Consider the following 21,229-nt stretch of genomic DNA (forward strand, 5'->3'; position numbering starts at 1 on the left):
ACAGGGTTTCACTATGTTGGCCAGGCTGGCCTCGAACTCCTGACCTCGTGATCAACCTGCCTCGGCCTCCCAAAGTGCTGGGATTACAGGTGTGAGCCACCGCAGCCTGGCCTAGTGTCTTAATACTTACATATTTGCTTATGATTCCATGGAGTGCCTGGTAGGCTGGCTTGTCTCTGTTCCATGTGGTAGCACTGGGCTTACTCAGGCAGCTTTCATTTGGACTGGGGGAGCCAAGATGGCCTCACTCACTTCTGGCTACTTGGATTGCTGACTGTAATGCTGAACCCTTTCTCCTTACCATCCTTCACCCTACAGGGTCTCTCTTTTCAAGTGGTCTATCAGGGTAACTGGACTTCCATGAAAGCCCAGGGTTCCAAGAGGGCAGAAACAGAAGCTGTGGCAGCACATCTGGAGGTCCCTCAGATCTTGCTTCAACAGTGTTTAGATGGAAGAGACCCAGGGACTCTCTCTCAAAAATCAGAAACAAAACCAAACCAAACCCCGGAAGCTGTAATGCCTCTTAAGGTCTAGACCTCTGGGCCGGGCACGGTGGCTCAAGCCTGTAATCTCAGCACTTTGGGAGGCCGAGGCGGGCGGATCATGAGGTCAGGAGTTTGAGACCATCCTGGCTAACACGGTGAAACCCCGTCTCTACTAAAAAATACAAAAAACTAGCCGGGCGAGGTGGCAGGCACCTGTAGTCCCAGCTACTTGGGAGGCTGAGGTAGGAGAATGGCGTAAATCCGCGAGGCGGAGCTTGCAGTGAGCTGAGATCTGGCCACTGCACTCCAGCCTGGGTGGCAGAGCGAGACTCTGTCTCAAAAAAAAAAAAAAAAAAAAAAAAAAAAAAAAAAAAAAGGTCTAGACCTCTTAAGGTCTAGAACTCAGGGAATATCACTTCTGCCACATTCTTTTGGTGAAAGCTAGTCAGAAGCCTAGCTCAGATTCAAGAGGAGGGGGAATAAGCTTTACTTATTGATTGAAAGGGGACAAAGTCACACTACCTAAGGGCAAGTGGGTGGGAGGCATTGTTGTGGCCAACTCTGGAAGCAATCTACCACAGCAGATATGAGGAAAAGTTCAGAAGTGTAATGTATGCAGCACCCATCTGCTCAAAATTAGGCTTACATTCTGTTTTGACTAGAAGAAGTCTGTCTGCATTTTTCCCTCCTCCTCCTCCTCTGTGGCTGCGGGCTGACAAGAAAGCAGTATCTTTCTTTTGAGCAGCAAACTGGTCAAGAGGAGTCTAAAAGGAATCTCTCTATAAGAAGATCATGATAAGAACCCTTCCTGTGCTTCAAAAAATTTGCCCAATATGCCACTGTAATAATTTACCCAGAGTTAATGTGAAAGCAAAAACTTCTGAGAGCTGCCCTTGATTTGATTGACTTTCGGGAGTACTTGTGCTACTTCTTTGCACCACTGCCCTCCAGCAGTGAAAGAGTGAGGCTTGTCTTAATAAAACAAAAACAAAAAAACAAAGTTACACATCCCAAAAGACAGTGTAAATTCCCTAAAAGTAAATTAAGTTCAGAAAATGAGATGGAAAGGAGTATTTTGATCACTACTAAATCTCCATAGTATCTAACACATAGTAGTCACTCAATACTTACTGAATGGATAAAAGTCATATTACAATCTTTCAATAGCTCCCTTCACATTCCACCCCTTTCTTTTCATTACTGTTCATAACCAGCTTTTAGTTAAAGTTCTTCTCATCAGACACTTAGTTACAATGGACTACTAACCATCTTCCTCCTCTCCCAAATCTCCTTCCTCCTCACCTCAACTTATCTAGAACAGCAGATCAATTTTGAAACATTTCTATTTACAAACTCTAATTGTTTCCTATTGTATTCTGAATAAATTGCCAAGTCTTTACTCAGGTACCATGTACCTTCTGCAATCTGGCCTCAAATTTGGGAACCTAAAATTTCTCCCAATATTCCCAAATACAAATCTTTATGTTCTGGCGAACTAATGCGGATTGACATAACACACGTCCTGCTTTCCTACCTCTAGTCTAGACCTTTGCCTTTATCATATTCTAGACCTGGATTTCCCTCCTATACCTTCACCTACTGAAACCTTAACGGTCACTTCAAGCCTGAACCTTGATGCCAGCTTCTTTCCAATGTCTTCCTGGGTCATTAAACTTGCAGTCCTCCTCTTCTTTGAAATCACGTTTGTTGTTGTTGTTTTGTTTTTTTTTATTTTATTTTATTTTATTTTATTTTTTTGAGACGGAGTCTCGCTCTGTCGCCCAGGCTGGAGTGTAGTGGCCCGATCTCAGCTCACTGCAAGCTCCGCCTCCCAGGTTCACGCCATTCTCCTGCCTCAGCCTCCCGAGTAGCTGGGACTACAGGCGCCTGCCACCTCGCCCGGCTAGTTTTTTGTATTTTTTAGTAGAGACGGGGGTTTCACCGTGTTAGCCAGGATAGTCTCGATCTCCTGACCTCGTGATCCACCCGTCTCGGCCTCCCAAAGTACTGGGATTACAGGCTTGAGCCACCGCGCCCGGCCCTTGTTTTTGTTTTTTAAAGAGTCTATGCTCATGCTACCTCATGCTGTAAAGATGGTTCAGTATTAATAAACTGGCTCATAGCTCCTTTACCAGATCATAAACTCTTTGAAAACAGGAGCCATGCCAGTCAAACTATTTTTTTTTTTTTTTTGTATTTTTTGGACACAGTGTATGGCATCATGTAGACACTGGATAAGTCACTGATTCCGGAAATGCTTCCATTCAGGGGGCTCCATTAAAAAAAAAAAAGGCCGGCCAGGCGCGGTGACTCAAGCCTGTAATCCCAGCACTTTGGGAGGCCGAGATGGGCGGATCACCAGGTCAGGAGATTAAGACCATGCTGGCTAACACGGTGAAACCCCGTCTCTACTAAAAAATACAAAAAACTAGCCGGGCGAGGTGGCCGGCGCCTGTAGTCTCAGCTACTTGGGAGGCTGAGGCAGGAGAAGGGGGTAAACCCGGGAGGCGGAGCTTGCAGTGAGCTGAGATCCGGCCACTGCACTCCAGCCTGGGCGACAGAGCGAGACTTCGTCTCAAAAAAAAAAAAAAAGGCCAGGCCGGTGGCTCACGCCTGTAATCCCAGCACGTTGGAAAGTCAAGGCAGGCTGATGACCTCAGATCACGAGTTCAAGACCAGCCTGGCCAACATGGTGAAACCCCATCTCTACTAAAAATAGAAAATTAACTGGGCGTGGTGGCGGGCGCCTGTAATACCTGCTACTAGGTAGGCTGAGGCAGCTAGAATCTGGGAGGCGGAGGTTGCAGTGAGCTGAGATCACACCACTGCACACCAGCTTGGGTGATAAGAATGAAACTCTGTGTCAGGCCGGGCTCAATGGCTCATGCCTGTAATCCCAGCACAGGCTCACGCCTGTCTCAAAAAAAGAAAGAAAGAAAGAAAAAGAAAAAGAAAAAAAGGATTGTAGTAAAAACCAAACACAACCTTGTATTATTTAAGTTTACCACACATACAGGAAAGTGCACTTACCAAAATGTTCAGCTCAATTACATTTCACAAACTGAACACACTCATGCAAGTAGCTCTCATAACAAAAAAACACAACGCAACCAGGACTTCAAAGTCCTCTTAGTGTTGGAACCCGATTTTAATCGATTACATGTACTTGGTAAATTTAGCCTAAGAGAGAGATCATGTATTTGAAGACAGCTCATGTCTTTCCTTCATCGGCCCTCCTCACTTTCCCACGCCTCGCCCACAGAAAGAAGCTTGCGCGTACCCACCACCGCTCCCTCCCCACCTCAGACTGGGCACCACCGTTGTGTTTTTTATTTTTTTGTAAATGAACGCATGGAAACAAACCAACAACACCTTCAGTGGAAAAGGTATGTTAGTACCAAACTGTCAAAAGGAACTAGTGATCCTTCATCTTAAAAATCTGTACACTATGGCCAGGCGCAGTGGCTCACGCCTGTAATCCCAGCACTCTGGAAGACCAAGGAGGGCGGATCACGAGGTCAGGAGTTCGAGACTAGCCTGGCCAACATAGTGAAACCCCGTCTCTACTAAAAATGCAAAAAATTAGCATTTTTTTGGGCGTGGTGGTGGGCGTGGTGGTGGGCGCCTGTAATTCCAGCTATTCGGGAGGCTGCGGCAGGAAAATCGCTTGAACCCGGGAGCTGGAGGTTGCAGTGAGTCGAGATCGCGCCATTGCACTCCAGCCTGGGTGACAGAGTGAAACTCCGTCTCGGAAAAAAAAAAAATCTGTACTATACGGTGTTGCTCTCTTTGTTTTTTTTTTTTTTTTTTTTTGAGACGGAGTCTCGCTCTGTCACCCAAGCTCCGCCTCCCGGGTTCACGCCATTCTCCTGGCTCAGCCTCCCGAGTAGCTGGGACTACAGGCACCGCCACCTCGCCCAGCTAGTTTTTTGTATTTTTAGTAGAGACGGGGTTTCACCGTGTTAGCCAGGATGGTCTCGATCTCCTGACCTCGTGATCCGCCCGTCTCGGCCTCCCAAAGTGCTGGGGATTACAGGATTGAGCCACCGCGCCCGGCCAGATGTTGCTCTCTTTGAGTGCTATTTTAACGTAGGTTACCTCTCAGGACTCCTCTCCGAATATTCAACATGGCCGCATGCGCGTCTATAAGCAACATGGCCGCTCTGCCAGTCACCAACATGGCAACCACAGCCTCACTGTGCCCGGAAGCAAGAGAGAGCGGGTATGAGGACTATATTTGCCGCTCTGCCAACACCTAACGTGGCTCTCTTTATAGCTTCCAAGAAAGCGCGACACCGGAAATGACTTTTCTGTCTTGCTCATCTCTAGGGGTCATTTTCCGGTTAGCCTTCGGGGTGTCCGCGTGAGAATTGGTTATATCCTGGAGCGAGTGCTGGGAGGTGCTAGTCCGCCGCGCCTTATTCGAGAGGCGTCAGGGCTGGGAGACTAGGATGTCGGACACGTGGAGCTCTATCCAGGCCCACAAGAAGCAGCTGGACTCTCTGCGGGAGAGGCTACAGCGGAGGCGGAAGCAGGACTCGGGGCATTTGGGTGAGGCACTGGGCTGCTGGGGCCGAGGCTCAACCAGGGAGGACGAGCGGGATCCCTAGAGAAAAAGTTCCAGAGTCACTGCCCTTTACCAAACGGCCGTTTCTATAAAGCCTCGTACATTGGTACTCCATCTCTCCCTTCAGCAGCACAGACCTTCGCCCTTCGGCAAGTACTTCGCCGTTCCTCCTCACCCTGGGCCTCGGTTCTTATTGCTCACTTTTATCGGACGGATGCTTGAGCCCCACCCTCGTCCTCCTTGCCCATTCCTCTTTAGACTGCGAGGACATCGCCTTTGTGAGGCTTCTCAGCCCCCTATCCCACGAAGCAGCAAGAACCCCTTTTTGTTGCTGCTATGGCGCTTTGTTCCCTCAGTTATAACGACTGTTTTGTAGTGGTCATTTCTTGGCACCTGTGGGTTCAGTAAGGAAGAAATGAACCTTCATATCCACAGTGCCCAATTTAGTGGCCCGTACAGAGTGGCACTCGGTGTTTTTGAATGAGTACCCCTATCGGCATTGTCTTAGCAATTTACATACCTAGCGGGAATCCGAAAACATTTGTGTTTGATTTTCAAACTTTTTCTCCTCTCCTGTTGCCCCTATGTCGTGATCATAAAACTTGAAGGAAATTTAAAAGATTGTTAAGTTCACTCTTATCCACTCCTTACCCCCAGGAGAAACTCTGAATTATTTAAGGCAAACTAGTAACAAAGCTCTGCAAAAATAGTGACTCAATATCACCCTTGTGGTAGATTCTTCCAATATTTGTCAGTATCTTCAACTCCATCTCTAAATCTTGTCTAGATCATGTTAGGTTCATGTGCTCATATTCTGGCCCCAAGAAATAGAAGATGCACTGGCAGGATCCTCTCACCTAATTAATTATCCTTTCTTAGCTACAGTGTTCATGGGTCTAATTAGACAAAAATAAGTAAGAAATTGCCCTGTCCTCAAGAATTTTAAAAACCATAGGATTCGGCCGGGCGCAGTGGCTCAAGCCTGTAATCCCAGCACTTTGGGAGGCCGAGACGGGCGGATCACGAGGTCAGGAGATCGAGACCATCCTGGCTAACACGGTGAAACCCCGTCTCTACTAAAAAATACAAAAAGCTAGCCGGGCGAGGTGGTGGGCGCCTGTAGTCCCAGCTACTCGGGAGGCTGAGGCAGGAGAATGGCGTGAACCCGGGAGGCGGCCCGGCGGAGCTTGGCAGTGAGCGGAGATCCGGCCACTGCACTCCAGCCCGGGCGACAGAGCGAGACTCCGTCTCAAAAAAAAAAAAAAAAAAACAGGCCAGGCGCGGTGGCTCAAGCCTGTAATCCCAGCACTTTGGGAGGCCGAGACGGGTGGATCACGAGGTCAGGAGATCGAGACCATCTCTGGCTAACGCGGTGAAACCCCGTCTCTTCTAAAAATACAAAAAGCTAGCTGGGCGAGGTGGCGGTGCCTGTAGTCCCAGCTACTCGGGAGGCTGAGGCAGGAGAATGGCGTGAACCCGGGAGGCGGAGCTTGCAGTGAGCTGAGATCTGGCCACTGCACTCCAGACTGGGTGACAGAGCGAGACTCCGTCTCAAAAAAAAAAAAAAAAAAAAAAAAAAAATAGGATTCAAAGGTAGATGCTTACAAAAAGGAATGTGGCCGGGCGCGGTGGCTCAAGCCTGTAATCCCAGCACTTTGGGAGGCCGAGACGGGCGGATCACGGGGTCAGGAGATCGAGACCATCCTGACTAACCCGGTGAAACCCCGTCTCTACTAAAAAATAAAAAAAACAATTAGCCGGGCGAGGTGGCGGGCGCCTGTAGTCCCAGCTACTCGGGAGGCTGAGGCAGGAGAATGGCGTAAACCCGGGAGCCGGAGCTTGCGGTGAGCTGAGATCGGGCCACTGCACTCCAGCCTGGGCGACAGAGCGAGACTCCGTCTCAAAAAAAAAAAAAAAAAAAGGAATGTGATAGGATATATGTACGGAACCAAACGAATGAATCTACAGTCTGTACAGTGAAGAGAAGTAACAAGAGCTGCTGTAGGTAGTGAAGCCATCAAAGCCATCGTAGTGGATTTGGCACTTGAATTTGGCCTTTATGGCTATATAGGACCTAGATAATTAAAGAGGTAAGAGGGGAGGATGGTAGAGTAAGAAGTGCAAGTCATTTGATCAGGCAATAAGTAGTAGTCAAGTCTCGGAGTAATTCTTGAATTACCTAAGAGGCGGAGTTTTTTTTTTCCTTGCTCTAGAAACTTCATTGATTTATTTATAGATACAATTTTTTGTTTTGTTTTGTTTCCCCTATTCTTTGGTTTCCTGTTTTGAAACTTTTTAAAAATGTGCATAAATGATGCCAGCGACTTTTTTTCTTTTGTTTTTGAGATAGGGTCTCTCACCGTTGCCCAGGCTGGAGTGTAGCAGTCCTCCCAGCTCATCCTGTGAGTAGCTAGGACTACAGGTGCATGCCACCATGCCTGGCTAATTTTTAAATTTTTAATAGCGATAAGCCCTCATTATGTTGCCCAAATTTATCTTGAACACCTGGGCTCAAGCTGTCCTCTTGCCTAAGCCTCCCGAAGTGTTTGAATTACAGGTGAGAGCCACCATATCCAGGCTATTTAATTTTCTTGTGGAATCTTTTCCCTTTCAGTAATGGCAGTTGCGAAAGGGGACCTGTGGATCAGGTAGTGGTTTGTTTCAACAGAGTGATCTGCAAAATTATTTAGTTAGTTAGTTAGAGACAGAGTCTCCCTCTGTCACCCAGGCTGGAGTGCTGTGGCATGATCATGGCTCACGGCTGCCTTGACTTCCCAGGCTCCAGCGATCCTCCCACTTCAACCTCTCAAGTAGTTGGGGCCACAGGCGTGTGCTACCACGCCCAGCTAATTTTTGTATTTTTGGTAGACGGGGTTTCACCGTGTTGCCCGGGCTGGTCTCTGAACTCCTGAGCTAAAGCAGTCCACTCGCCTTGGCCTCCCAAAGTGCTGGGATTACAGGCGTGAGCCACCATGCCTGGCCTACAAAATTAACTTTTAAAAAGCCGCTATATTGGTGTACTACATCATTGATTACTTTGTGTTCACCTTTCTGTCGTTTTTGTAACAGACCATCCTCTATCTGTGGTGGTGGTTGTTGTTTCTTGGTTTTAATTGTTCCTCATCATACTTACTTTTTTTCTTTTTTTTTGAGACGGAGTTTTTGCTCTTGTTTCCCAGGCTGGAGTGCAGTGGTGCGATCTTGGCTTACTGCAACCTCCGCCTCCCAGGTTCAAGCGATTCTCCTGCCTCAGCCTCCTGAGTAGCTGGGATTACAGGAATGTGTCACCACTCCCGGCTAATTTTGTATTTTTAGTAGCGACGGGGGTTTCTCCATGTTGGTCAGGCTGGTCTCGAACTCTGGACCTCAGGTGATCTGCCCGCCTTGGTTTCCCAAAGTGCTGGGATCACAGGTGTGAGCCACTGTGCCGGGCATCATACTTCTTTATACTTTTCCATTTCTAAATTCATAATCTTTCAATGAATGATTCTAATTGTTCTTGGTCATTTTAAGCTTCATTTTTCTTTTTTGTTGTTTTTTGTTGTTTTTTTTTTTTTTTGAGATGGAGTTTTGCTCTTGTTGCCCAAGCTGGAGCCGCCTGAGTAGCTGGGACTACAGGTGTGTGCCACCACGCGTAGCTAATTTTTTTGTATTTTTAGTAGAAACAAGGTTTCACCGTGTTAGCCAGGGTGCTCTCGATCTCCTGACCTCATGATCCGCCTGCCTCGGCCTCCCAAAGTGCTGGGATTACAGGCATGAGCCACTGTGCCCGGCCATTTCGTTTTTCCATGATATTAGCTACATTTTGGTATTAGCCAAACTTTCTGCTGTATGCAGACCTAACTACTAGAGTCTTGATACTTTCATCCAGGTCCTTGCTAAACATGTTTAATATTTTTGACACTAAGACTGTATTCTCCCTGCATGTAAATATCTTTTTTTATGTTTATTTTTTCTTTTTTAGATATGAGTATCTCTTGACTTGTATATCTAGCTAATAATACAGCTAAGATCCTTTTTTCTGTGTGTGTGTGTGAGACAAGAATCTCATTCTGTTACCCAGGCTGGAGTTCAGTGACATGAACACAGCTCACTGCAGTCTTGACCTCAGGGCTCAAGTGATCCTCCTGCCTTAGGCTCCTCCTGAGTGGCTGGCACCACAGGTGTGCCCTGCCATACCCGCGTAATTTTTAATTTTTATTTTTTTGTAGAAACAGGGTCTTGCCATGTTGCCCAGGCTGGTCTTGGACTCTTGGGCTCAATCTATCCTCCCACCTTGGCCTCCCAAAGTGCTGGGATTACAGATGTAATCCCAGCCTAGTTAAGACTCTTATAAAAGTATTTTTGGGGTTGTAATTAAATGTATCTTGTCTTCTGACCCAGAGCTTGATCTGACCCATCATTTGGTACTGTGGTAATAGGTAAAGATGAAACACACAAATTAAACCAGAATGTCACTGTTCTTTCTGTGTTCTTTTGATTATTTCAAAGAATGTATTTTGTTGAGCTTTAGGATTCTTAGGAAACCCTTGTGAAACATACTCTATCGTAAGTTTTTTTTTTTTTTTTTTTTTTTTTTTTTTTTGAGACGGAGTCTTGCTCTGCCGCCCAGGCTGGAGTGCAGTGGCCGGCTCTCAGCTCACTGCAAGCTCCGCCTCCCAGGTTCACGCCATTCTCCTGTCTCAGCCTCCCGAGTAGCTGGGACTACAGGCGCCCGCCTCGTCGCCCGGCTAGTTTTTTGTATTTTTTAGTAGAGACGGGGTTTCACCGTATTAGCCAGGATGGTCTCAATCTCCTGACCTCGTGATCCGCCCGTCTCGGCCTCCCAAAGTGCTGGGATTACAGGCTTGAGCCACCGCGCCCGGCCTATCGTAAGTTTATTAATCATGTTGTCATGTAAGATATAACCCAAGACTTGATAAAAGTTCAGATTATTGCATTCATTTCTCACCAGAAATAAAAATTTGCATACCACATCTTGTTTTTTATAGCATTACTGAAATCTGATAATTATCGACTACTGAACTCAGTGTCAAAAGACAAGGATAGAAAATGAACTAAAACGTATCCATATCGTTAATAGTGGAAAATACTATGGGCAAAATATTGGGAGACCTTCGTTAGATTGGCATTTTTATCATTTATTTATTTTATTTATTGAGATGGAGTTTTGTTCTTGTTGCCCAGGCTGGAGTGCAGTGGTGCGATCTGAGCTCACTGCAATGTCTGCTTCCTGGGTTCAAGCAATTCTCCTGCCTCAGCCTCCCGAGTAGCTATGATTACAGGTGTCCACAGCCTTTGGAAGGCTAAGGCGGGTGGATCACCTGAGGTCAGGAGTTCATGACCAGCCTGGCCAACATGGTGAAACCCTGTCTCTACTAAAAATACAAAAATTAGCCAGGTTTGGTGGCAGGTGCCTGTTGTATGTACTACAGGCACATAAAACCTTGCTCAGCTAATTTTTTGTATTTTTTGGGCAAAACACCCAACAGGTTTTTTAGGTTGCTTAGGTTGGTCTTGGACTCCTGGGCTCAAGTCATCCTCCCTCCTCAGCCTCCCAAAGTGCTGGGATTATAGGCATAAGTCGCCATGCCTGACCTCCTTCCATTTTAAGGATAACTAATATTCCACTGTATGTATATAACACATTTTGTTCATTCATCCGTGGGTGGGCGTTTGGGTTACTTCCACCTTTTGGCTATTGTAAATAATGCTGCTATGAACCTGGGTGTATGAATATCTCTTTGAGACCCTGCTTTAATTCTTTTGGGTGTATACCCAAAAGTGGAATTGCTGGATCATATCGTAATTCTGTTTTTGATTTTGAGGAAGCGCCATCCTAATGGGTGTGATATCTCATGTTGGTGAAGTATATCTTTTTAAAAAAAAAATTACTTAAAAAATATCTTTAATTGAAACAAACTAGATTTGGCCAGGTTTAGCACATAGTAAATATGTGAACTGCTCCAGTATATTTCGTGAGATTGATGATGTGCATATAAATGTTGACATGTTTAAGGATTCAGCAAATTAGTAATCTGACCATATTAAGTTCAGTGGCCCTCTTAATTAAAGGGTAAATCAAATATTATGTATTATTTTGCCGAACCCAACACATTATTTTCGTTAGATTAGAAGCAGAGTGTCAGTGTAGTTGCAGCAGAGCAGAGGCATTGAGTAAATGTGTTGAATAAATAAATGAATGAATACCTTATGAAGGATTTGGAACCCAGGGATTCGGAATCATTTTCTGGACAGTAACTGGTTTTAGGGATGATAAAACTTTTCCCCAAATGTCTGTATACATACAAAACTTTGGACGTGAAAACTTTACAGAATTTCATGTGAATAACAATTGTATTAACCAGCAGTTAAGTTTTATCCACCATATTAAACAAAAGCTCCCTCTTCCCAATAACCTTAAAAGAGGTATTTTCAGCTCTAATATTCTGAATGTAATGTGGGGGGAAAAACCTCCCAGGAGGTGTTACTAATACAAGGATTCATAACCAAAATTATATCACCAGATACTGGAATGAGCAGTATTTTTTTTTTTTTTTTGAGACGGAGTCTAGCTCTGTCGCCTGGGCTGGAGTGCAGTGGCCGGATCTCAGCTCACTGTAAGCTCCGCCTCCCGGGTTTACGCCATTCTCCTGCCTCAGCCTCCAGAGTAGCTGGGACTACAGGCGCCCGCCACCTCGCCCGGCTAGCTTTTTGTATTTTTTAGTAGAGACGGGGTTTCACCGTGTTAGCCAGGATGGTCTCGAACTCCTGACCTCGTGATCCGCCCGTCTCGGCCTCCCAAAGTGCTGGGATTACAGGCTTGAGCCACCACGCCCGGCTGGAATGAGCAGTATTAAATCAGTCAAATTACCAATGAGAAAAGTCAGTATCAAGTCATAGGTACTTAAATATTTATGTTAACGTGGTTCTTTTTTTTTTTTTTTTTTTGAGATAGAGTCTCGCTCTGTTGCCCTGGCTGGAGTGCAGTGGCGCAATCTTGGCTCACTGCAACCTCTGCCTCCTGGGTTCAAGCAATTCCCTGCCTCAGCCTCCTGAGTAGCTAGGATTACAGGCATCCGCCATCACGCCCGGCTAATTTTTTTTATATTTTTAGTAGAGACAGGGTTTCATCATGTTGGCCAGGCTGGTCTTGAACTCCTGAACTCGTGATCCACCCGCTTCGGCCTCCCAAAGTGCTGGGATTACAGGCATGAGCTACCGTGCCCAGCCTAACATGGTTCTTTTTATAGATTTCTCACTTAAAAATTTTCTCACTTCTTAATTACTCAGAGAACATCTAAATTAACTTACTAACTGGAGAAACTGAAAATGAAAGAAGAAATAGGTGAGAGTGGAATCCTCCCACCTCAGCCTGCTGGGACTATAGGCACAGGCCACCAAGTGTGGCTAATTTAAAAAAAAATTTCTGTAGAGACACTGGGTTTCACCATGTTCCCCTGGCTGGTCTAGAACTCCTGGGCTCAAGTGATCCTCCCACCTTGGCCTCTCAGAGTGCTGGGATTACAGATAGAAGGCACCACACCAAGCCCTGAGTCAGATTTTAATAAATTCAGTTTCCATTAGAGTGGAAAATTTTCAAATTAATGAATTATTTATTTATTTATTTATTTATTTATTTATTTATTTATTTTTGAGACGGAGTCTTGCTCTGCCGCCCAGGCTGGAGTGCTGTGGCCAGATCTCAGCTCACTGCAAGCTCCGCCTCCCGGGTTCACGCCATTCTCCTGCCTCAGCCTCCCGAGTAGCTGGGACTACAGGCGCCCGCCACTGCGCCCGGCTAATTTTTTTGTATTTTTTAGTAGAGACGGGGTTTCACCGTGTTAGCCAGGATGGTCTCGATCTCCTGACCTCGTGATCCGCCCATCTCGGCCTCCCAAAGTGCTGGGATTACAGGCTTGAGCCACCGCGCCCGGCTTTATTTATTTATTTATATTTTTTGAGACAGAGTCTTGCTTGTCGCCCCGTCTGGAGTGCAGTGGCATGAACTTGGCTCACTGTAGCCTCCGCCTCCTGGGTTCAAGCAATTCTCCTGTCTCAGCCTCCTGAGTAGCTGGGATTATAGGCTTGCGCCACCACCCCCAGCTAATTTTTTTTTTTTGTATTTTAGTAGAGACGGGGTTTCACCATGTTGGCCAGGCTGGTCTTGAACTCCTCACCTCAAGTGATCCGCCCACCTCAGCCTCCCAGAGTGCTGGGATTATAGGTGTGAGCCACAGTGCCTTGCCAGAGTGGAAATATTTAAGTAAACAAAATATTTCTAAATGTAAACTAATGGCCTACTTATTTTATTTAGCAATTTCAGTTCAGGTACTAGGAGTTTAATATTTCATCTGTATTTGGCCGGGCGCGGTGGCTCAAGCCTGTAATCCCAGCACTTTGGGAGGCCGAGACGGGCGGATCACGAGGTCAGGAGTTCGAGACCATCCTGGCTAACACGGTGAAACCCCGTCTCTACTAAAAAATACAAAAAGCTAGCCGGGCGAGGTGGCGGGCGCCTGTAGTCCCAGCTACTTGGGAGGCTGAGGCAGAAGAATGGGGTAAACCCGGGAGGCAGAGCTTGCAGTGAGCTGAGATCCGGCCACTGACCTCCAGCCTGGGCGACAGAGCCAGACTCCCTCTCAAAAAAAAAAAAAAAAAAAAATTTCATCTATATTTTAATTAAATAACCACAGATATTAGACTTTCTCAAAGGTAACATTTTGTCCTAATTTTAGTTTCTCAAATCTTATGAAGGTTATGATGGCTACCCAGCTTGTGAAGTAATAGATGATAACAATATAGTCAGGAAATACCATTTGGTAACCAAGGCTTCAGCAAAGTATTAAGATTTTTGTGATTGTGAGTGTTACAGGTAACACTGTTGGCCCCCAACATTGTCATTTTGTACACTTTGTTGATCAATGGCCTGAATTCATTAAAATTCACACTACATGCCTCAAAAAGAATATTGGATCCCAGCCTAGGTTGTTGAGTATATTCCTGGCCTTTATTAAAATGTTGGTAGATAGAAAGGTGGTAGGGATATTTAAATCTATCATGCTGCTAATCTACTTTCTTTGTAGCGCAGCAAGGATAGGGAATTAGGAAAACATTACTCACCCAATAGAGAAAAGGTAGATAGAAAATCCAATATTGACAAAACAGTTAATGCTTTTAGTATGATTGAGGATAGGTAATCTAGTGCTAAAGTTGGTCAGAGAATTTCCTGCACAAAATGAAAGATCTATGTATGGGAATGCTAGAGAATTTGACTTCTCAGAAATATATAGACCAACAGTGGTTGCCTTTTTTCATTTTTACTTCTCTTCATTCTTAGATCTACGGAATCCAGAGGCAGCATTGTCTCCAACCTTCCGTAGTGACAGCCCAGTGCCTACTGCACCCACCTCTGGTGGCCCTAAGCCCAGCACAGCTTCAGCAGTTCCTGAATTAGCTACAGATCCTGAGTTAGAGAAGAAGTTGCTACACCACCTCTCTGATCTGGCCTTAACATTGCCCACTGATGCTGTGTCCATCTGTCTTGCCATCTCCACGGTAATGACCTGACAGAGTTAGGATTTACAACTTATTTTCAGTTCGTGGTCAGTGTCTTATTGCCCCTACCTCCTCTTCTTCTCTAGCCAGATGCTCCTGCCACTCAAGATGGGGTAGAAAGCCTCCTGCAGAAGTTTGCAGCTCAGGAGTTGATTGAGGTAAAGCGAGGTCTCCTACAAGACGATGCACATCCTACTCTTGTGACCTATGCTGACCATTCCAAGCTATCTGCCATGATGGGTGCTGTGGCAGAAAAGAAGGGCCCTGGGGAGGTAGCAGGGACTGTCACAGGGCAGAAGCGGCGTGCAGAACAGGACCTAACTACAGTAGCTGCCTTTGCCAGTTCATTAGCCTCTGGTCTGAGCTCTTCAGCATCAGAACCAGCAAAGGAGCCAGCCAAGAAATCAAGGAAACATGCTGCCTCAGATGTTGATCTGGAGATAGAGAGCCTTCTGAACCAACAGTCCACCAAGGAACAACAGAGCAAGAAGGTAGGGGTCATGTGAAAATACTCTCACAATATGCTCTTAATTATAGCTTTGTTTGACAAGGATTTACCCCTAGGGCAAGGAACTGTTTTTAGAATTGAGGGTTTACAGTGGTTCTCAACCAGGGATGATTCCGTACTGCCCAACTCCCAGGGGATCTGGTAATGTCTGGAGACATTTTTATTGTGACACATGGGGGAGTGCTATTGGCATCTAGTGTGTAGAGGCCCGGGATGGTTGTTAAACGTCCTACAGTGCATAGCAGGACAAACCCCCACAACAAACAGTTGTCTGTCCCAAAGTGTCAATAATGCCAGTGTCAACAAATTCTGATTTAGATAATCTGTCATTGAATCTGAAAGAACTGGATCAAGAGAAGAGGAATCCAAATATATAGAAATATAGGGAGATATTTCTCTTATATTTCTCCCTATATTTCTGGAGAGGAATACTAGACCAGTTATAGAAATTGACTAAATAATGTGAATTGGTTCTGAGTATAAGTATTGGCCTGACATGAGTTCTTATCTGTTTGGTACTTCTAGTGCGTAAGTTTGAACAAGTTAATTAACTTCTCTTGAGCCTTAGTCTTCTCATCTGTAATGTGAAGATAATACCAGCATATCCTGCCTTATAGAATTGAATAGACTCTGAGCTAAAAAGTAAAGTGTTTAGCACTATACTTTTTAGTTCAGCACCCAGTAAATACGTTTTTTTATAGAAGGAATGCCTTCCTGGGGAGGGGACGTTAATATAATTTTTAGCAGTAGGAACCAGGACTCTTCCATTTTAATTTCATCCCAAATGCGTATTTGTGAGGAAGGACTGAACCCCTAACAAATTTCTTATCTGAAGGCTCCAATTTTCCAATATTAAGTTAGCTAATTTAGGGCTAGGCACAATGGCTCATTCCTGTAATCTCAACACTTTGGGAGGCCGAGGTGGGAGGATCACCTGAGGCGAAGAGTTCAAGACCAGCCTGGGCAAAATAGTGAGACCCTATCCCCACAAAAAGTAAATTAATTAAAACATTAGCTGGCATGGTGTCTTGCACCTGTATTCCCAGCTACAACTGAAGGCTGAGCTAGGAGAATCACTTGAGCCTGGGAGTTCAGTGGGAGAAACAGTAAGTTATGATTACACCACTGCACTTTGGCCTGGGTGACAGCAAGTTACCTGACAAAAAAGTTAGCTAATTTATCTCTTGTAAGACATCAGTGTCAAAAAGAATTTGCAGAGTTGGTCTAAGAGCCAGTTTGATCTACAAGACATTTTTAAGTCCAAGGCTACTTCTGTCACAGGTCAGTCAGGAGATCCTAGAGCTATTAAATACTACAACAGCCAAGGAACAATCCATTGTTGAAAAATTTCGCTCTCGAGGTCGGGCCCAAGTGCAAGAATTCTGTGACTATGGAACCAAGGAGGAGTGCATGAAAGCCAGTGATGCTGATCGACCCTGTCGCAAGCTGCACTTCAGGTCTCTTGGAAGGGAATGAGGTGGGATGGGTTTGTCAGAAGCAGCCATTCCTTTTCAGCATATTCCTTCCAGTCATTGGGGTTCTGTCTGTAATCTTAGTTTATGGTTTGTGTAAGTCCTCCAGACCCTGAAGGTATACTTTCAGAAGTGCATTGTGTGGGAAGAATACAGGCTGTACTCCCAAATAACTTTTTTTTTTTTAAAGAAAAAGCTCCCTCCTTAGAATAACAAGGTATGTCTGTCTCTCAGCCACGATGAAAAAGTACTCTGAAAGGAGGATAATCTTAGGAGAAAAGGAACCTGAACTCTTAGGTCAGTGTTTTATTCTGTTCTAACCAACTAAGTCTCCTGCACTGCTTGCCTTCCAGTGGTAAAACAGGAAACCCAGTCTTTACTGAGAGATGAATTACAATTGTTCTGTAGTATGAATTATGGATTTCCATGCTACCTGCCTCCCTTAAAACTCTTGGAGAAAGCTCTAACAATAGAATTAGGGGAGGGTAATAAAATAGGAGACATTTTCAAATCATTTGAAATTTGAACTGTTGGATCTACGTCTGGAGCACCATCTTGATTCTCCCTTTTTATTTTCCCAGACGAATTATCAATAAACACACTGATGAGTCTTTAGGTGACTGCTCTTTCCTTAATACATGTTTCCACATGGATACCTGCAAGTATGTTCACTATGAAATTGATGCTTGCATGGATTCTGAGGCCCCTGGCAGCAAAGACCACACGCCAAGCCAGGAGCTTGCTCTTACACAGAGTGTCGGAGGTGATTCCAGTGCAGACCGACTCTTCCCACCTCAGGTACCTGTCTGCTCAGAAAACTCGTCTCAACTTACAGATTTTGAGTAGGGCAGCCATACACATTAAGAAAGCAGAGCATAATTCAGCAATCTTGTTTTGCTTATTGGGAATGGAGGGGGATAGATAAACTTGTAAGGGAATAGGAAAAATCAAATGGAAAAGAGGGACTCAGGCCATGAATCTGAGAGTTAAAGTAGGGAAGATGACCAAATACCACTTTATGCAGTGGATCTGTTGTGATATCCGCTACCTGGACGTCAGTATCTTGGGCAAGTTTGCAGTTGTGATGGCTGACCCACCCTGGGATATTCACATGGAGCTGCCCTATGGGACCCTGACAGATGATGAGATGCGCAGGCTCAACATACCCGTACTACAGGATGATGGCTTTCTCTTCCTCTGGGTCACAGGCAGGTAATGCAATTCAGTTATGTAGGTATGGACAGATACAATACAGAGTGAATACTGAGTGGGAGATAAAATCCTGGGTTTTCCTAGCCCTACTATTAAATGTATGACTGATTTAGTCTTTTTTTCTTTTTTTCCGGGAGACAGTCTCACTCTGTTGCCCAGGCTGGAGTGCAGTGGTGTGATCTCAGCTCACTGCAACCTCGGCCTCCCGGGTTCAAGCAATTCTCCTGCCTCAGTCTCCTGAGTAGCTGGGATTACAGGCACATGCCACCATGCCCAGCTAATTTTTTCTTTTTGTATTTTTAGTACAAACTGGGTTTCACCGTGTTAGCCAGGATGGTCTCTATCTCCTGACCTTGTGATCCACTCACCTCGGGCTCCCGAAGTGCTGGGATTACAGGCGTGAGCCACCACGCCCAGCCAGTTTTTTTTTCTAGTGAGTCCTAATGCCCATTTACAATGCAAATTATACCCTGAATATATATTTAACTTTACATTTGTTCTTTGAGAAAGGTAAGGTTGTTGAGAATACTGTTTTATCTTTTCATTCTTAGATCCACCATGCTGCTTTTGGTGTTGTGCATGTAAATGTTCACTGAATGTCTACTGAAAAGGTGTTTATGGTGTTTCTAACACATCATATATGTTGAAGAGAAAAAAAATAAGGGCATACAAATAGTTGTTTAACTCATTTCTTCCTAGGGCCATGGAGTTGGGGAGAGAATGTCTAAACCTCTGGGGGTAAGTAGTGCATTGTGTTGCTTTCTTTTGAGGGTAATACTGTTATAGTGAGATACATGTTTTCTTCTCCCAGAGTATTCTGTGATTCCTTGCTTCTATAAATGGTACTACCCCTAACTGTACGTTTGACTAAAACTCTAGTTCTTTTTTATGCCCCACAGGTATGAACGGGTAGATGAAATTATTTGGGTGAAGACAAATCAACTGCAACGCATCATTCGGACAGGCCGTACAGGTCACTGGTTGAACCATGGGAAGGAACACTGCTTGGTGAGCAGCAGTGGGGCCCAATTCAATAGGTGGAGCACAAAAGAAGAATCATTTGATTTCTTACTGAGAAAAAGTTCAAAAGGTGGTTTCATAAGGTAATCTGTTATCTGTGGTGAGCAGGTTGGTGTCAAAGGAAATCCCCAAGGCTTCAACCAGGGTCTGGATTGTGATGTGATCGTAGCTGAGGTATGTGCTTCCCAGGCCTCCAAAGCTTCCACATTTCTGTTGGTATCAGTTATTCATGTTGGGTGTATTCTCATCCCAGATTTTTCTCATTTAGATCATAAACATAATAGAAGGGGGTAGAATTGCAATCTTGTGTAACTTAAAAAGCAGCTAGTTTTTATTTCCTAGGTTCGTTCCACCAGTCATAAACCAGATGAAATCTATGGCATGATTGAAAGACTATCTCCCGGCACTCGCAAGATTGAGTTATTTGGACGACCACACAATGTGCAACCCAACTGGTAAGGTGACCAGAGAACAGGCTAGTCCTCAAGGGGCTATTACTTATGATTAAGGACATAACTTAGTAGAGCTTCACACTGTATTCCACTAGTCCATAAATGAGCTTCAGAGGATTCATAAGCCACTTAAGCTTGTATTTAAACTGTTTTATGAGATTCTACAAATATTCATTAGAAACTCAACAGGTTCTAGGACCCAAAGCACTGCTCCCTAGGGTTTCTGTTCTCTTCACAATCTAAGGATCTTCCTCAGCCATTCTGTGATATATTGAATCTGCCCCCTGGTGGTTATGAAGTTATCTATTTAATCTGTCAATAATTATATCTTTCACCCCTTTAATAGAGCTTAAAACACATGCTGCTAGCATTTTGCTTATCCAAAGAGTACTCCCTGGTAGCAGCAACTCTGTGAAGCAGGCCTGGCTAAGCCTTAGTTACTAACCCTCAGATAATACAGATCCAGTCTATTTTAACACCAGAATCTATGCCAATTCTCAACTAGTCATTCTGCCATATACTATTCTAATGTTCTTTTTAGAAGAATTGGCATATTTGATATGATGATAGGCAGTCTTCATTTGGTATACATTTTTTAACAATATTAAACCCTCTAATTCCAGGATTTCTGGTTTGCCCCTCCTTTTCCCGTTTCAGGATCACCCTTGGAAACCAACTGGATGGGATCCACCTGCTAGACCCAGATGTGGTTGCACGGTTCAAGCAAAGGTACCCAGATGGTATCATCTCTAAACCTAAGAATTTATAGAAGTACTTCCTTACAGAGCTAAGAATCCATAGCCATGGCTCTATAAGCTAAACCTGAAGAGTGATATTTGTACAATAGCTTTCTTCTTTATTTAAATAAACATTTGTATTGTAGTTGGGATTCTGAAGTCCATTCTGGCTCTGCCACTTAACAGGGTGTAATCTTGTGCAACTCATCTCTCAGTATTTCTTATATGTGAAATGGGAGTATTACCTCATTGGGTTGCTGTGAGGGTTCAAACTAAATGAGTGCATGGGAAACATTAAAATGATCATTATAGGCTAGGCACAGTAGCTCACACCTGTAATCCCAGCACTTTGGGAAGCCAAGGTAGGAGGATAACTGTAGCCCAGGAGTTCAAGACTAGCCTGGGAAAAATAGTGAGACCCCATCTCTACCCCCACCCTCCAAAATCATTAAAAAAACAGGAATGCAGGCTGGGTGCAGAGGCTCACACCTGTAATCCTAGCACTTTGGGAGGCCGAGGTGGGCAGATCATAAGGTCAGGAGTTCAAGACCAGCCTGGCCAACATGGTGAAACCCTGTCTCTAATAAAAATACAAAAAATCAGCTGGGCGTAGTGGCAGGTGCCTGTAATCCCAGCTACTCCGGAGGCTGATGCAGGAGAATTGCTTGAACCTGGGAGGCAGAGGTTCAGTGAGCTGAGATCGCACCACTGCACTCCAGCCCGGGTGACAGAGTGAAGCTCTGTCTCAAAAAAACAAAACAAAACAAAAAAACCCCCACAGAAAACAGGAATGCATAGGATAAAACTATGTACATGGTTGGTTGAGGAAGAGGTTTAAAGTTATCACCACTTGGACTATCATGCTGTAAACTTCTGCTTATTCTGTTACAACTAGGTGGCTTTTCTAATCTCTTTTTCTTTAGATTATGTCCAAGAAATGATAGATCTATGGTCTTTTGAAGATATTTCATCAAACACAAGTGAATACAACTTTAGACTTTGGTAAAACCTCTTACTAATGATGTAGTTTTGTCTCTTAGATTCATGAACTGTGATAACTCAGATACGGTAACTGCAGAAATAATATATATAAAGAGAAATAAACTCCTGGGTGATGTCATTTTCCATGTGGCCCAGTGTGCCTGTGTTGAAAAGTTTTGTTCTCAAAGCAGTGTATTGATGTGATAATGGGGAATAACATTTTTTTATGAGGGAACC

The 21,229-nt window shown here is 44.6% G+C and overlaps 1 protein-coding gene across 1 annotated transcript; it reads left to right on the top strand.

The window, feature by feature from the left end:
• Window positions 1-4,565: 4,565 nt before the first annotated feature.
• On the top strand, window positions 4,566-20,163 carry METTL3 (methyltransferase like 3). Its single transcript, XM_010355872.2, has 12 exons — window positions 4,566-4,707; window positions 4,815-5,036; window positions 14,393-14,610; window positions 14,697-15,101; window positions 16,400-16,575; window positions 17,172-17,388; window positions 17,615-17,802; window positions 18,502-18,540; window positions 18,702-18,810; window positions 18,931-18,996; window positions 19,165-19,277; window positions 19,932-20,163. Exons 2-12 carry the CDS (start codon window positions 4,937-4,939, stop codon window positions 20,041-20,043), a joined length of 1,743 nt encoding a protein of 580 aa, XP_010354174.1. The 5' UTR covers window positions 4,566-4,707; window positions 4,815-4,936; the 3' UTR covers window positions 20,044-20,163.
• Window positions 20,164-21,229: the final 1,066 nt, after the last annotated feature.

The sequence above is a fragment of the Rhinopithecus roxellana genome, chromosome 5 (assembly GCF_007565055.1).
Source record: "Rhinopithecus roxellana isolate Shanxi Qingling chromosome 5, ASM756505v1, whole genome shotgun sequence".
Lineage (NCBI taxonomy): Eukaryota > Metazoa > Chordata > Mammalia > Primates > Cercopithecidae > Rhinopithecus > Rhinopithecus roxellana.

Coding starts and splice junctions, on each gene's coding strand:
- METTL3 (XM_010355872.2), top strand. CDS start 4,937: ATGTCGGACACGTGGAGCTCTATCCAGGCCCACAAGAAGCAGCTGGAC. Junction 18,541..18,701: donor GAATGTCTAAACCTCTGGGG/GTAAGTAGTGCA, acceptor TATGCCCCACAG/GTATGAACGGGTAGATGAAA. Junction 18,811..18,930: donor ATGGGAAGGAACACTGCTTG/GTGAGCAGCAGT, acceptor TGTGGTGAGCAG/GTTGGTGTCAAAGGAAATCC.